Genomic DNA, 14096 nt, shown 5'->3' with positions numbered 1-14096 from the left:
ACAATAAAAAATACAGTAATACAAAAGTTAAAAAAGAATTAAACTAGCAGCCCCAATACTAAAATTAAAAACATTTTAAAAATCCCTGTCGTCAGTCCAGGTCAGCCTGATGGAAAAGGAATGTTTTAAGGCCACGGCGAAAGGACCGGAGATCCGGGGCCATCCGGAGCTCAAGGGGAAGTTGGTTCCACAGGGCAGGCGCTCCCACAGAGAAGGCCCTCTCCCTGGGGGTCACCAGCCGACATTGTCTAGCCGACTGCACCCTGAGGAGGCCCTCCCTGTGTGAGCGCACCGGGCGATGGGAAGTCGTTCCCGGCAGCAGATGGTCCTGCAAATATCCCGGGCCAATTTTGCATTGTGGATGTCATACCAGCCCATCTCTTGCTCTCCAGAACTGCAAAGAGGGACTGCCCTGTTTCGCTGGCTACTTTTGGGGTGTCTTCCCTCCCCTGAAAAATTTGGCTCTCCCTCTCTTTAGACCAGGGGTGTCCAGCCTTGGCAACTTGATGAATTTTTGGTCTTTGTTTTAATGCAGTGCCCTGGATTTCTATAGCAACTGAACCACAAATTATTATTAGTTATTGTAGCCTGTCTTGCCTTTTCTCCGAGTGCTCCAGGAGATACCATGAGGGTCATTTTCTAAATTCAAAACTGGTGGCTTAGAAATAATAACAGGTCCGATTTTTATTTGCTCAACCATTCTGATTGTACAGTTTTTGCAGCCATAAGTTACAATTATTAAAACTGGCCTTGGCAATCCGCAGTTTTGTTGGCAGTGCTTTATTATTTTGTTTAGATTTGGCGTAGCCTTTCTTCCAACTAACAGACATCTCTTTGTTTCATGGCTACCTTATATTGCAGCAATTTGCCTCATTAGTTGGTGCTGATTTACTCTGCATCGGGTTTAGGTGCCTCTGATTTAAAGCACCAAGCCACATTAGTGTTTGTTGTAAATAGTAGAGAGTTGAACTTCACCTTGATTGCTGTAAAATGTGCTAAAAGTTCCTTCTTATGGGAGATGGCTGCAGAATATAAAGCAGCAGATACCCTGGTGACGTTAATGGCTACTACGTTGAGATGCTTGTGGATGATACACATGGAGGGTGTTAATTTTTAGGAGCCTTAGATGGTTGCTAGTAATTCACTTTTCCTACTTTAATAAGGCATCCACTTCTAAAAGACAGAGCAGAGGAGCTATAATTAAATGGAGGCAGGGTGCCTGATGTGAGTGTGCTGATAGGTAGGAAAACCACTTCCTTTTCGCTCCTAAAAAGCTGAAAATGTGCATCAGTCATGATTGGGTAAAACAAATTCAGTCCATTCTTTGAAGACTCCATAAGCTTTAAATTGGGGGCCTTTGTAATTTTTCAGCATCTCATCAGTGACCCCAATTTGAGTTTATTTCAAGGCTTTAACAATGGGCTTATTATTCCTTCCTCGCAGAAGGCAAAAATCATGTTTCAGGAGGGAGCTGCCAAATGTGGTTGGTGTGTGTGATTGAGTGGGATAGCAGTGAATGCGAGCATGCACAAAGAAAGAGAAAGAGAATTTGGAGAATCATGTCCCTCTCCTGGTTTAGAGCTTTAGAGAAGATACAGCAGTTCCTAACAGGTTGAGCACTATTATTGTTTGGCCATCGCAGGCTAAGAAATAATGTTTTTCTTGCGTAATTCTGTCTTTGTTCCAGACTGTAGTGAGTAGAAAAAACCTCTTTCTGGAAACGGCCTTCTCTTTTCTAGACAATGTGCTGATCCGTGGTTGACTCATGTATCAGAGCCACATCTTCTCCTTTGCCAATAAAGAATTTTTTGAGAAGATGGAAGAGTGGCAATGACTTGGTCACCGGGACACCATGAGGATGGGACCTGTTCCTGCCACCCCTCTTCAGTGCAGAGTGTTTGCCAGACTCTGGATGAGATGGATTTTGAAAGAGGTATGGAAACTCTGGGAAAAGATGCAGAGGCTCAAGATAAGGACAGGATGACTAGCTTTAACTACGTGGCTGTCTTCCCAGTGCCATGCTGCTGGAGATGACAATCCTGGAAGCTAGTGGTTGCCATCATTCCTTGTGGCAGTGAGTTCCAAAGTGGATTTTTTTTCTTTATCAAAATACTAAACAGCAGACTCTTGTCACCTCATTGCACTTTTTGTGGTGTTCTTCAAGGTATATGGTTGGTTTACAAGAAAACAAAGCACGGTTTCTAAATACTAATTTGTTGGAGAACAAGCAGGGGGAAAGAGATCTCTCTCTCTCACACACACACACACACACACACACACACACAGAGATGTTTTCTTTTTACTTTTATATATTTTTTATTATTTATAAGTGAGATTTTACTGAGCTCAAGAATTTGTAGTTCTTTTTTTAATATGAAAACAATTCTGTTTTGTTTTGGTAATTTTTGTTCACGTTACATTGAGCATCAGTTGTACAGTCATGGTAATTATCTTTCCATAAACAAGTGTTTTTGGAAATTTATCTCTGTTTTTAAAAAAGATAACCTCTGTTTTTTAAAAGAGAAAACAGTTTCTAAACACCTACTGTCCACTGCGGGACAGAATGGTGGTGTTTTCTCTCTTTTTTTTTTTTTGAGACAGTCAGAATTCTGCAAAATACAGTCTTTCCATTTCTTCAGGTCCCTTCATCCCGCTGGTTATCAAGCAATGAAAGGAGAGGAGAGAGAAACACCTGTAGAGTTTGGATTTAATCACAGTCTGAAAAAGGGAGTGGATGTTGGAGAGAACCTGGCTGAGCCAGCGGAAGGAGTCAAACAGACTATTTGTCTGGAATCCCTGTGTGGGCACAGGAGAATAAAGTCCAATCTCCCTTGAATGCCATTGAACCTTATTTAGCCTCATACAGGTGCAAACTGTCAGTCTGAGAAGATTCCTTCAGAGAGACTTGAACAATAAAACAGCTAATTGAATTATTTACCTATAGATTTGGTTGTTCCCCCCTGACAGTGGTTGAGTTGCAGTTCCAACATAGGCAGGGTTTCTGATTGATTAAAGCCTGTCGCTAATTTAAGGTGTTCCTTATTCTGAATCCCAGCAAAAGGATTTACCATTTTTACTATAATAACAATAACAACAACAACAACAATAATAATAATTGTTTGCGTAGGGATCTGGAATGCTGCGCTGAATGGAGACCTAGAAGGGGTCAAGAGACACATCCTGAGACATGGGAAACCTAATGAGCCAGACCCTTTTGGATACACAGCTTTGGTGAGTGCATTCAAAAGCAGGCAGAACAAGTAAAGAGACTCCCAAAGGTTTCAGAATGAGCTAGCCCTTTCGTGGGACGTGGACCACTAATTTAAGAGTCGGTTCAGAATAACTTTTTACGGGAAGTTCTGCTGCATGTTTTGGAATGGAAACAGGGTTACCCTCAATCTTGGTCAGAGTTCCCTGGAAATTGTCAAAATATTTCAAGAAACCTGATGGCAGGACTGTTAAGTTGGGTTAGGGCCGTGGTGGGCACACGCACCATCGCCCCACTCCTAGGCCTTCAGCTGGGCTTTATAAAACCTTTTCGCTTTAGGCCTCCGCCGCCTTATGCAAAAAAAAAAGTTCAGTCAATCAATTTCAACTTCTCGTGGGGAAAAAAAGATTCGCAAAGTTGGAATTGATTGAACATTTTAGTCCCACCCAATCTACCGTTACCACCGCAGCCATGCCCCCCAATGGGCCATGCCCGCCCAATGGGCCACACACCCAATGGGGCCACACACCCTCAATGGGCCACACCACCCAGCACCTGACGATACATAAGTGGGTTTTGGGTTGCAGTTTGGGCACTCGGTCTCTAAAAGGTTTGCCACCACTGGGTTAGGGCATTATAGCGTGCGAGGAAATACGTGGTTTCATCTTCTGCCACTGGAGAATTTAGCACAGCAAAAAGATCCACGATGGATTCTTTCCGCAGGACGGAAGGCAACGTTTTCCTTGTTGCAAAAAAGGCGAGGCTTTCTCGACTTACTGTCACAATGGAACGCAACATTTCTGTTGCTAAGCAAGACAGCTCTTAAGTGAGTTGTGCCCCCATTTTATGACATTTCTTGCCACAGTTGTTAACTGAATCACTGTAGCTGATAGGTTGGTAGCACTGTTGTTAAGTAAATATGGTTTCCCCCTTGGCTTTGCTTGTCAGAAAGTCGCAAAAGGGGAACACGTGACCCCAGGACACTGCTGTCGTCGTAAATATGTCCCAGTTGCCAAGTATCCGAAGTTTGATGACGTGATCACGAGGATGCTCCAGTGGTCGTAAATGTGAAACATGGCCATAAGTCCCTTTTTTTTCACTGCTGTTGTAACTTTGAACAGTCACTAAACAATCAGTTGTAAGTTGAGGACTTACAGCTCAATTGCTTTACAACAGAGGTCTTCAAAGTTGTCCCTTTTATGACTTGTGGACTTCAACTCCCAGAATTCCTCAGCCAGGCACGCGTGCCTGGCTGAGGAATTCTGGGAGTTGAAGTCCACAAGTCATAAAAGGGACAACTTTGAAGACCTCTGCTTTACTGCTTTTAATGGTGCCCCATTAAGGGAGCACCCACTTCTGAAGGAAGAGTCTCTAAAACTCCAGTGGGGAAAAAAATATCTTTACTCTTTACTCTATATTAAAAAAATGTTCTGTATTGACCTTTCTTTGGAACAAATTAGAACAAAAATGCTAGGCCATAGTGTTGGGAGATTTTCAATCTCTGAGGCAGAGCGCATTAAACTTTTATTAGCAAATGCATTTCTTTATATTAGCATCAAGTGCTAACTTTATTATCTGCTAAAATTAGAAAATAGTTAATTTTACTAGATGCCAAGTATGTGGTAACTCTAGGTTTAAATTTGTTAACTTGTTTTAGAGCTGTAATTTTAGATATTCTTAGAGCGTTCTTAATGTCTGCATTAGTTATTGTATTTTAAATCGTTGGTGTTTTAATGTGTTATGACCAGTGGTTACCACAATACACTTTCTTATTTACGGAGGGAGGGGGGAACTAATTAGATGTCTGGTTGATTTATTAGGTAGAGAACTAACAATGTAGGAAAAAGTGCTTTACATATGGTATGGAAACCTGAAAATGATTTATAGTAGGTCTTTAAAGCAGCTATAGCATCCTTTGGGCTTGCACAGATGCATGGAAAAAGATGTGGCTGTTTTAATGAATAGCGGGGAAGTGTTCGTGTGACACACATCTTCCAGATGTCTCTAAAGCAGTCTTTCTCAACCTCAGCTGCTTTAAGCTGGGGAATTCTGGGAGTTGAAGTCCACACACCTTAAAGCAGCCAAGGTTGGGAAACACTGCCCAAAAGCATTGTCAGCTTCTCCGTCCATCAAGTCACATATAACCTAAATGCAGTAGTAACAGCCCTGTAAAGCAAATTGCGTGATATCAGGACAATGAAAGCAGGAGACAAATATTTCTCTTAAAATAGCAACATGAACAGGAAAATGAAATAACCCAACTTTTATTGAAGATCTGGGAATTTTTCAGCCCGGGGGGCCACACCTAGCCTTTTGACTGTCCCTGCCCAGCCCATGGATTTTTGCCTGGATTGTGGGACAGAGACCAAAATTCTTCAAGAAAAGAAGCAAATTATAAACAGCTTCCCAAGAGAAAATTTAGGTCTTCTGGTCTCTCGTACCTTTTGGTCCTGAACTGTTTAGATTTTACGGAACCAGGTTCTTGACAGGGAAACAAACGATGGAAGTTAATGAAATTGATCCAAGGAGAGCAAGGCTGATTGATTAGTTGCCTGTGCTAGTCTTCACCTTGTCTAAATTTAACTTCGGTTTGTTCGTGCTTTTACCCCCTCGATGGGTCCCATCAAGGATTCCAGCCTCCTTGGCACCTGTTTTAACAGGGGGAAGGCAGAGACAGACTTTGCATCCCAGGGCAAATCGGGATGTATCGTTGACATTTTGGTTCCAGATCTGAGTTCGCACGAGGCACAGTTAGGCAAGGTAAAGCCTTGCTTGTTGCATTCACACAACAGGCTAAGCTTCATTTCTTTCAACCTGAGGACCTTCATTTGGGAAACTCTTGGTTGTGTGAACCCAGCTTCGTTTGATTAGTTTGTGATTTGATTTGTTTGGGACACAATGTATTGTGTGGCTCCAGAAAACAGGTTTGTACAGTAGTCAAGGTTACAATTGCTTACTGGCAGGGGTCCTCAACCTTGGCAACTTTAAGACTTGTGGACTTCAAAGCTGGCTGAGGAATTCTGGGAGTTGAAGTCCACAAGTCTTAAAGTTGCCAAGGTTGAGGACCCCTGACTTAGGGCATATGGTATGAATTCTCAACTACACACATGTCACCCACTCAGAAGTTGAGGTGCCACACAGGCCAGACGTGGTACATTTTTCAGACAGCGAGCGTTTCTCTTTCTGCAGCACTATGCCAGCCGCAACGGGCATTATGCCATCTGCCATTTCCTTCTGGAGCATGGAGCCTCCTGCAATGTCCGCACCCATGGCGGGGCCAGCCCCTTGCACCGAGCAGCTTTCTGTGGTCACGCAGCCATAGCCAAACTACTGCTGGGCCACGGAGCTGATCCAGCTGCCACGGATGACGATGGGAAGACCTGCCTCCACAAGGTGTGTGTGCAATGTGTGTTTGTGCAGAACACCCACCCACCCCCGGTGCCCCCCTCCCGCCCCTTGCTAGACACCACTCCACTTTTTTCCCGAAGACCAAGAGCCTAAAGCTTTAGTTAGACCATCACAGGCCATCTCCGAGACTGTATTGTGGACAACTTAAAAGAAACTTAAGTTTACAGCAAGCAGCTCCAGTCAATCCTACGGAAGCCTTTTTTTTTTGAAGACAGCTTGTACGGGTAGTCCTTGACTTACCACGATTTGTTCAGTGACCGTTCAAAGTTACAACGGCACTGGAAAAAGTGACTTACCACTGTTTTTCAGATTACCACCGTTGCAGCGTTCCTGTGGTCACGCGATCAAAACTCAGATGTTTAGCAACTGATTTGAATTTATGATGGTTGTAGTGTCCTGGGTCGTATGATCACTTTTTGTGACCTTCTGACAGGTCAGCTGGGGAGTGAGATTCACTTAACAACTATGTTACTAACTTAACCATTGCCATAATTCAATTATCAGCAGTGGCAAAAAACGGTCGTAAAGTGGGGCAAAACCCAACAACTGTTTTGCTTAGCAAAAGAAACTGGGTGCCATTATGGCTGGAAGTCAAGGATTACTGGTAGAAGCAGTTGCCAACAATAAGTAGGAATGTGGGAATCCCGAGTGTTCGTGTAGACTGCTGCTCACGTTTACCTTTTGAAAATTGCTCCATCTTTTCCCAAGTTCTCAAACTGTCAGAGATAAACATAGGAAGAGGGGCAGGGAATTTAGTGGGGAGCCCTGGAAGAAGCAGTGGGGTGCATCCACATTAGTTAGCTCTTTGCTAAGAGGGTGTTTTGTGACTGGCCATGAAGAGGCTCACTATTTCCCCCTTCCCCCCCCCATAGCTGCCATTTTGCGGGAGTGCCCTCAGTACAATTCCAGATGGCTCATTGGTCAAAAATGATTGGGAACCCCTGAAATGGAAGATAAGAAGTGGTGAGCCATGTTGTTGGCTTTCCCAATTGCATAGCTTCTAACCCAGGGGTAGGCAACCTTGGCTCTTTTATGATTCGTGGACTTCAAATCCCAGAATTCCTGAGCCAGCCATGCTGAGGGGAAAGGGAGAGGTTTCCAAGCTGAGCCATGCTGGCTCAGGAATTCTGGGAGTTGAAGTCCATGAATCATAAAAGAGCCAAGGTTGCCTACCCCTGTTCTAGAAGGTTCACAGCACTGTCTCAAAATTCCCAAATTGCCCTCTGGTGCAAAAATGCTTGGGGATCCCAACAGCAGAGTATGGGATGAGCCAGTGATTTTGGCTGGGGATAGTAGATTGTTCCTCTGTCTCAGTGGATAGGGAAGACAGGAAGCTCCTGGTGAGTTTCACATGATGAAGGTACCTAGACTGTTCCTGGCCTCCAGGCTATGCTGGAAATAAGTGTTCAAGTTTAATCATCTGGAGGTAGATTTACTAATAGTAAATGTGGCAAGGCAGCTTCCTCTATAAGCCCTGGGGAATTGAGCTGGAGTCATATCTGAACATGTTTGAGATCACATAGACCAGAGGTCTCCAAACTCGGCAACTTTAAGACTTGTGGACTTCAGCTCCCACAATTCCTCAGCCAGGGAATTTTGGGAGTTGAGGTCCACAAGTCTTAAAATTCCAAGTTTGGAGACACCTGACATGGACTAAGCTTTGTGTCTACATTCCCATCACCCAGGACTTGATATGCAGTTGAGTGTTTGCAAAAATTAAGTCATTCTTCCCTTGCTTCCTTCTCTTCCATCATCTTCCCCCACCACAAAGCCACCTCTGTTGCTCAGTTGGTCAAGGGGACAGGTCATGGGGTGGGTCTTCTCTTTCCACTGGTTGAAGAACCGCTGAGATGGTTCTTCTCTCTTTCTCCAGGCAGCAGAAAATGGGCACCAGGAACTCTGTGACCTTATCTTGGAGCACCACCCTCAGCTGAGGCATATGCAGGACAACAGCCAGAGACGTGCTGGTGACTTGGTTCCTGCCAAGAATGAAGGCTTGCAGAGGAAACTTTTAGATCTGTGATTTGTTCATTGACAACCTGGCTGTTCCCGAAGCCAAATATCCATGTTCCGTCTTCTCTTCTGAAATTGCAAAGAAACTGCTGAACTGAATTTTGTGCCCAACTTTGCAGTGTGGTATTTTTCAATTAGATGTTCTTCAGCCATGTGGAGATCACGGTATTCAAAATTGTCCAACCAACATGCTGCCCCAGAGCATCTATAGAGGTTGGGGAAGGAAGATATAAGGTGTCATTGGTCTGAACTTGGAGAGTGTTTCTGCCTGGCCTAACTTTAGGAGCCACAGAAATCAAGCGGATGGGGAAGATAGCAGCCATCACGCTAGGACAGGGGTAGGCAACCTTGGCTCTTTTATGACTCGTGGACTTCCAACTCCCAGAATCCCTGAGCCAGCACAGTAGACTCTGAAAGGTGTAGGGCAGGGGTCTCCAAACCTGGCAACTTTAAGACTTCCACTTTCGGGGGTTGAAGTCCACCAGTCTTAAAGTTGCCAGGTTTGGAGACCCCTGGTGTAAGGAATCTCTGTTTTCCAAAAGCAGAAAGATCAGTTGCACTGATTTAGAAAGATGACATTTTCATCTTGGTTTCTGCAAGCTTCCCCGTCACTGTGATCCTGGTTCATTTTCCTTTTTCCTTTTTTAGATTTGGTATACGGGTAGTCCTCAGCGTACGACCATAATTGAGTCCAAAATTTCTGTTAAGTAAGACAGTAGTTTAAGTGAGGTTTTCCCCCATTTTATGACACTGCTTGCCACGGTTGTTAAGTGAATCCCTGCAGTTGTTCAAGTTAGTAACACGGTTGTTAAGCGAATATGGCTTCCCCCATTGACTTTGCTTCTCAGAAGGTCACAAAAGGGGATGAGGTGACCCCGGGACACGGCAGTGGTCATAAATATGAGCCAGTTGCCAAGTGTCTGAATTTTGATCACCTGACCACGGGGATGCTGCAATAGTCAGTGAAAAATGGTCATAAGTCACTTTTTTCAGTGTCGCCGTAGCTTTGAATGGTCACTAAATGAACTGTTGTATGTCAAGGACTGACTACCTATACAGCTGTGTTAAATATCTTTTATGGCTGTTCCATTGTTTAATTGCTAAATCAATTAACAACACCTACATTGAGTAAAGGTGATTCCCTAGATCAGGGGTCGGCAACCTCGGCTCTTTTATGACTCGTGGACTTCAACTCCCAGAATTCCTGAGCCAGCATAGGAGTTGAAGTCCACGAGTCATAAAAGAGCCGAGGTTGCCGACCCCTGCCCTAGATTAATTAGGTTTTTTTCCCCTATGCAGTCCTAGACGTTAAGAGGATACTTGAATTTAATATCAATACTCTATTCCAAATTAAAAACACCCCCCAACAGATGACTGCCTGGTCTTTGTTTGATGACATCTCCTGAAAGGGAACTCCAGGGCTCTTAACGGATTGGAAGTTCTCGCTAAGGGTTCGTTGGGCCTTGCCTCCCTTCCACCATATCTGTAAATCAGGAGCAGATCTTGGTTTTGTTCTGTTTGACATCCTAGCTATTTGAAGTATGCTTTAATGTTCCTCTTAAGTCCAGATAGACTTAAAAGTTTTCCATATATTTTCCAGGCCCTGATCTTTGCCTTTCCTTCATTTACTCTGAAATGCTGCCCAGGACACAGTCTTAATTTTAATATAACTTACCAGGACTCTTTCTTTTAGACTTCTATCTGTGTCGCTTTAATGACACTGCACTCAGACAATCTGTCAAATAGTGAAAGAATATGTCACTTTGTTTACAGGCCCCGTTTTCCACCAAAGATGGTAGCCTTCAAATCCTTGGTTGGTAAGAGAGATAGCAAGCAAGGTTTTTATTATTATTATTATTATTGCTTTTAATCTATAAGCTGGAAAAAGGGAAACAAGTTACCAGATGCACAAAAATTAAAACCCAAACCAGGAAAGAAAGTCGGAAAAAGCCGTATTGAAATAGACGGATATAAAACAACAAATTGTGGCTTTATGCAAGTAAACCTTGGTCTGTGTTGCATCCTGTCAGTTTGGAAACCAGAATGCCTCTCCTAAAAGGATACGTGCTCTTGAAAGACAAAGGGTGCTTTTAAGGTTTTCTCCGTGTTCAGATTCCTGCAGATGCATTTGTTTTGTTATACCAACAAAAGAGCTTAATCATCTTCAAAGGCTTGACATTCTTAATTACTGCATTCAATCCCAGCAAAAAAGAACAGGGCACGTTTTAATCTCTCCCAAATTGATCTTAACAAAATAAAACTTGCTCAGTCTGATACAGGTAGAAGTTCCGTCCGCATTCTTTTTTTCTAGGGCTCTTCTCAACTGGCTTTTCTCTAGAGTCGCTGGGCATACAACGCTGAGCATCTCCAGCTTAAGGTGGCCGTGGAATTGTAAACGGCACATCTGCCAAATTGGGAAAGGTTGGTCTGTCCAAATAGAACACTTGGGCCACACTAGCCTTTCACCGAAGCTCTTGCTAGGATAGCCCAGGGTGACCAGGGTTGCCCTGGATCACGGAGTGGGGGTAGCTTCTGGAAGAGAACAGAAGGTTCTTCCCATGTTCTGTTTGGGGGAAATAAAACCGGCCATTTGAGTAGAGCGGGGGTCTTCAAACTTGGCCCTTTGATGACTTGTGGACGTCAGCTCCCAGAATTCCTCAGCCAGCGTGCCTGGCCAAGTTTGAAAACCCCTGGTCACCCAGCGTGCCTGGCTGAGGAATTCTGGGACTTGACATCCACAAGTCATCAAAGGGCCAAGTTTAAAGGCCCCTGGAGTAGAGGGACGTCACCCTCTTTCTAGATAATCTGGAGATGAGAAATAATCTTGGCAGGCTAGATGCTTTCCTTGGTGGACTTCGTTAAGAGTTGGTTCCTCAAAGAGGCAAAAGGAATTTCGGGGCTCTCAAATGAGGCAGCCTGGGAGAAGAGGTTTGCTCAAGAGAATCCTTCCACCCACTAGAGTTTTGGTGTCCCAGAGGTGGGTTTTCCAAAAGACAGTTGATCTATCATTTTTTGAAAACATTTCACTTCTCATCCAAGAAGCTTCTTTAGTTCCAACTGACTGGTGGGGAATGGAAGTCTTTTTGTAATTTCCCCACCAGTCAGGAACTTGGAGCAGCTTCTTGGATGTTTTCAAAGGAAAAACAAAAAAGTCCGGTTGCCTTTTGGAAAAAGCACCTTTGAGATAACCATGGTCTGGACGATTGAGAATCTCTACAGACCTTTAGATTTCTGGGTGGGTTTTTCCCCCCCCGCACCTAGGTATGGAAGATAGCCTGATACTAAACCATCTGTTTTTGGTGAAAGATGTAATGAAGCACCTTCTTGCGTCTTCTTCACGAAGAGAACAGTTGAACCTCAGCAGGCCCAACTATAAAAGTCAACACGGGACATGGTTGCCTGTCTTTGTGGGAGCAGCAACAGAGGCTGATCTTCTCTCCTTTTGACAGAATTGCCTCTGGCTGCAGCTTTCCTCGTGGGTCTCTCTGCTTGGCAGAAAATGGGGAAAAAAGTCTCCCTCAAATTGAACTTGACACCGCCATTTTGTGTATGAACGTATGTAGAGCTTTGGTGATGAAATGGTAATTGTTTGTCATTGGGCTGTTCTAGGACAGGGGTAGGCAACCTTGGCTCTTTTATGACTCGTGGACTTCAACTCCCAGAATTCCTGAGTCAGCGTGGCTCAGCTTGGAAACCTCTCCCTTTCCCCTCAGCATGGCTGGCTCAGGAATTCTGGGAGTTGAAGTCCACGAGTCATGAAGGGGGCCATAGTTCCCTCATGGTGGCTCAGGAATTCTGGGAGTTGGAAGTCCACGAGTCATAAAAAGAGCCAGGCTTGCCTACCCCTGTTCTAGGACATCTTCTTTTCCTCTCCCCCGCTTTTTCCTTTCCCAGCCCAGCATGTAGCCATGTTGTTTCCCGGTGGCCTCTCTTCTAAGGATGACCCAGCTTCAGGCCTGCTTTGGTTTTCGAGAGAAGCCAAGGTTTCTTGTTTCTTCCTGTAGGAGAGCACATTCCCAGGTGGTTGCCAGTAGCATCTCAAAATAGTCAACCGAGTGATCAGGAGATCCTGTGATGAGGCAGAAGAGCCAACATATCCCCCGTCTGGCTTTTCCTCCATTCATCAGTCTGTGCGCTGGGGCTGCCAGCGGGAAAGCAAAGTAGGGCACGACGTTTGGCCTCTGGCATCTCTCGCCTCGGAGAGCGACAGGTGAACGCCCACCTTTTTCTTAGGGCAGGTATGGCACTCTTGTTCCTGCAGTGGGATAGATCCTGCAGTGGGATAGATCACCTGGCACTATGGCTGAGGGCACTGGAAGAGGGAGGCCTTCTTTCTCTTGCGCCTCTCTTCCCGGATCTCACCTTCAGAAGAAGCTCTGGCTTTTTGAAACAGGATACCTGCTGTCCTTGAAAGCCAAGCGGAGGGGCTTGTTTTGAGCGGGAAGAGAAGGAGGGGAACGCCATAACAGTGTGGGAAGATAGAATGTCAGCCTTGCGAGGCTATTTCCATCTGTAGCTGTAACACGAACTCTGGCACAGCCTAGTGACACACAGTCCTGGATTTGGCCTTGCGGTAATCCTTCAGCCTTTTTCGCACCAGGCAGGGACTCACAACAGCAGCCAAGGAAACCTTGAGTTGGTTTAGGGTGGGGGGAAATAGGAGGGAACCTGGCTAGATTCCCATTTAATGCTTCAAATGTTAAACTGTAGTTTATAAACACAACGGCCTAATTGCGTAACCCTGATAAGCCATACCTTGGCATAACGGGGCCAGAAATCTTCTCCAGAGGTTTGCTACAGTTATGAAAGAATATAATAGAATGACAGAGTTGGAAGGGACCTTGTAGACCATCTAGTCCAACCCACCCATCCAAGCAGGAGACCCTACACCATTTCTGACAGATGCCAGTCCAGTCTCTTCTTGAAAGCTTCCAGTGATGAAGCTCCCACAACATCTAAAGGCAAACTGTTCCATTGGTTGATTGTTCTCACTCAGGAAATTTCTCCTTATTTCTAGGTTGAATCTCTCCTTGGTCAGTTTTCATCCGTTATTCCTTGTATGGCCTTCAGGTGCTTTGGAAAATAGGTTGACCCCCTCTTCTCTGTGAGACCCCCCCCCCCTCAAATCTTGGAACACTGCTATCATGTCTCCCCTGGTCCTTCTCTTCATTAGACTAGCCAAGCCCAGTTGCTGTAACCGTTCTTCATATGTTTTAGCCTCCAGTCCCTATGATTTCTTTCATGAGCTCATAGCAGGAATAAACTCTGGATGTTCTGCTTTAAATGTCAATGTAACATATTTTCTGTGCATTAATCCCCAACCCACCGAATGGCTTCCCTAGGTAGGTCACTATTATATGATGACGTTCACACAACATGTTCACTGGGTGTCTTAGAGGGGCCAAAGATTAAGTTTATTGTTTCCTTTGGTTAGAATGCTTTTAGCTGAGCATTAGGCAAGCCAGCC

General features: G+C 44.6%; 1 protein-coding gene and 1 long non-coding RNA gene across 3 annotated transcripts; both read left to right on the top strand.

Annotated features, from left to right (window-relative positions):
- Nucleotides 1-672: 672 nt before the first annotated feature.
- ANKRD39 (ankyrin repeat domain 39) lies at nt 673-8728 on the top strand. Of its 2 annotated transcripts, XR_014027180.1 has the most exons (5): nt 673-1933; nt 3128-3231; nt 6398-6601; nt 6926-7049; nt 8490-8617. XR_014027180.1 is itself a non-coding variant. In XM_081333509.1 (4 exons), the coding sequence occupies exons 1-4, from the start codon at nt 1831-1833 to the stop codon at nt 8637-8639; spliced, it is 561 nt and encodes a 186-aa protein (XP_081189635.1). In that variant the 5' UTR covers nt 678-1830; the 3' UTR covers nt 8640-8728. The 2 variants fall into 2 exon arrangements, 1 of the variants encoding a protein (XP_081189635.1); XM_081333509.1 differs by lacking the exon at nt 6926-7049 and having other exon boundaries at nt 678-1933; nt 8490-8728.
- A 410-nt stretch (nt 8729-9138) lies between these two features.
- Nucleotides 9139-13854, top strand: LOC308671368. The gene is made up of 4 exons (XR_014027181.1): nt 9139-9757; nt 9881-11050; nt 12634-12867; nt 13647-13854. It is a non-coding gene; the product is annotated as an uncharacterized lncRNA (long non-coding RNA).
- Nucleotides 13855-14096: the final 242 nt, after the last annotated feature.

Source organism: Vipera berus (assembly GCF_964194415.1).
Source record: "Vipera berus genome assembly, chromosome: 8".
In the NCBI taxonomy this organism is placed as follows: Eukaryota; Metazoa; Chordata; class Lepidosauria; order Squamata; family Viperidae; genus Vipera; species Vipera berus.
Note: the sequence above shows the minus strand (reverse complement) of the source record. Positions and strands in the feature narration are given on the sequence as shown.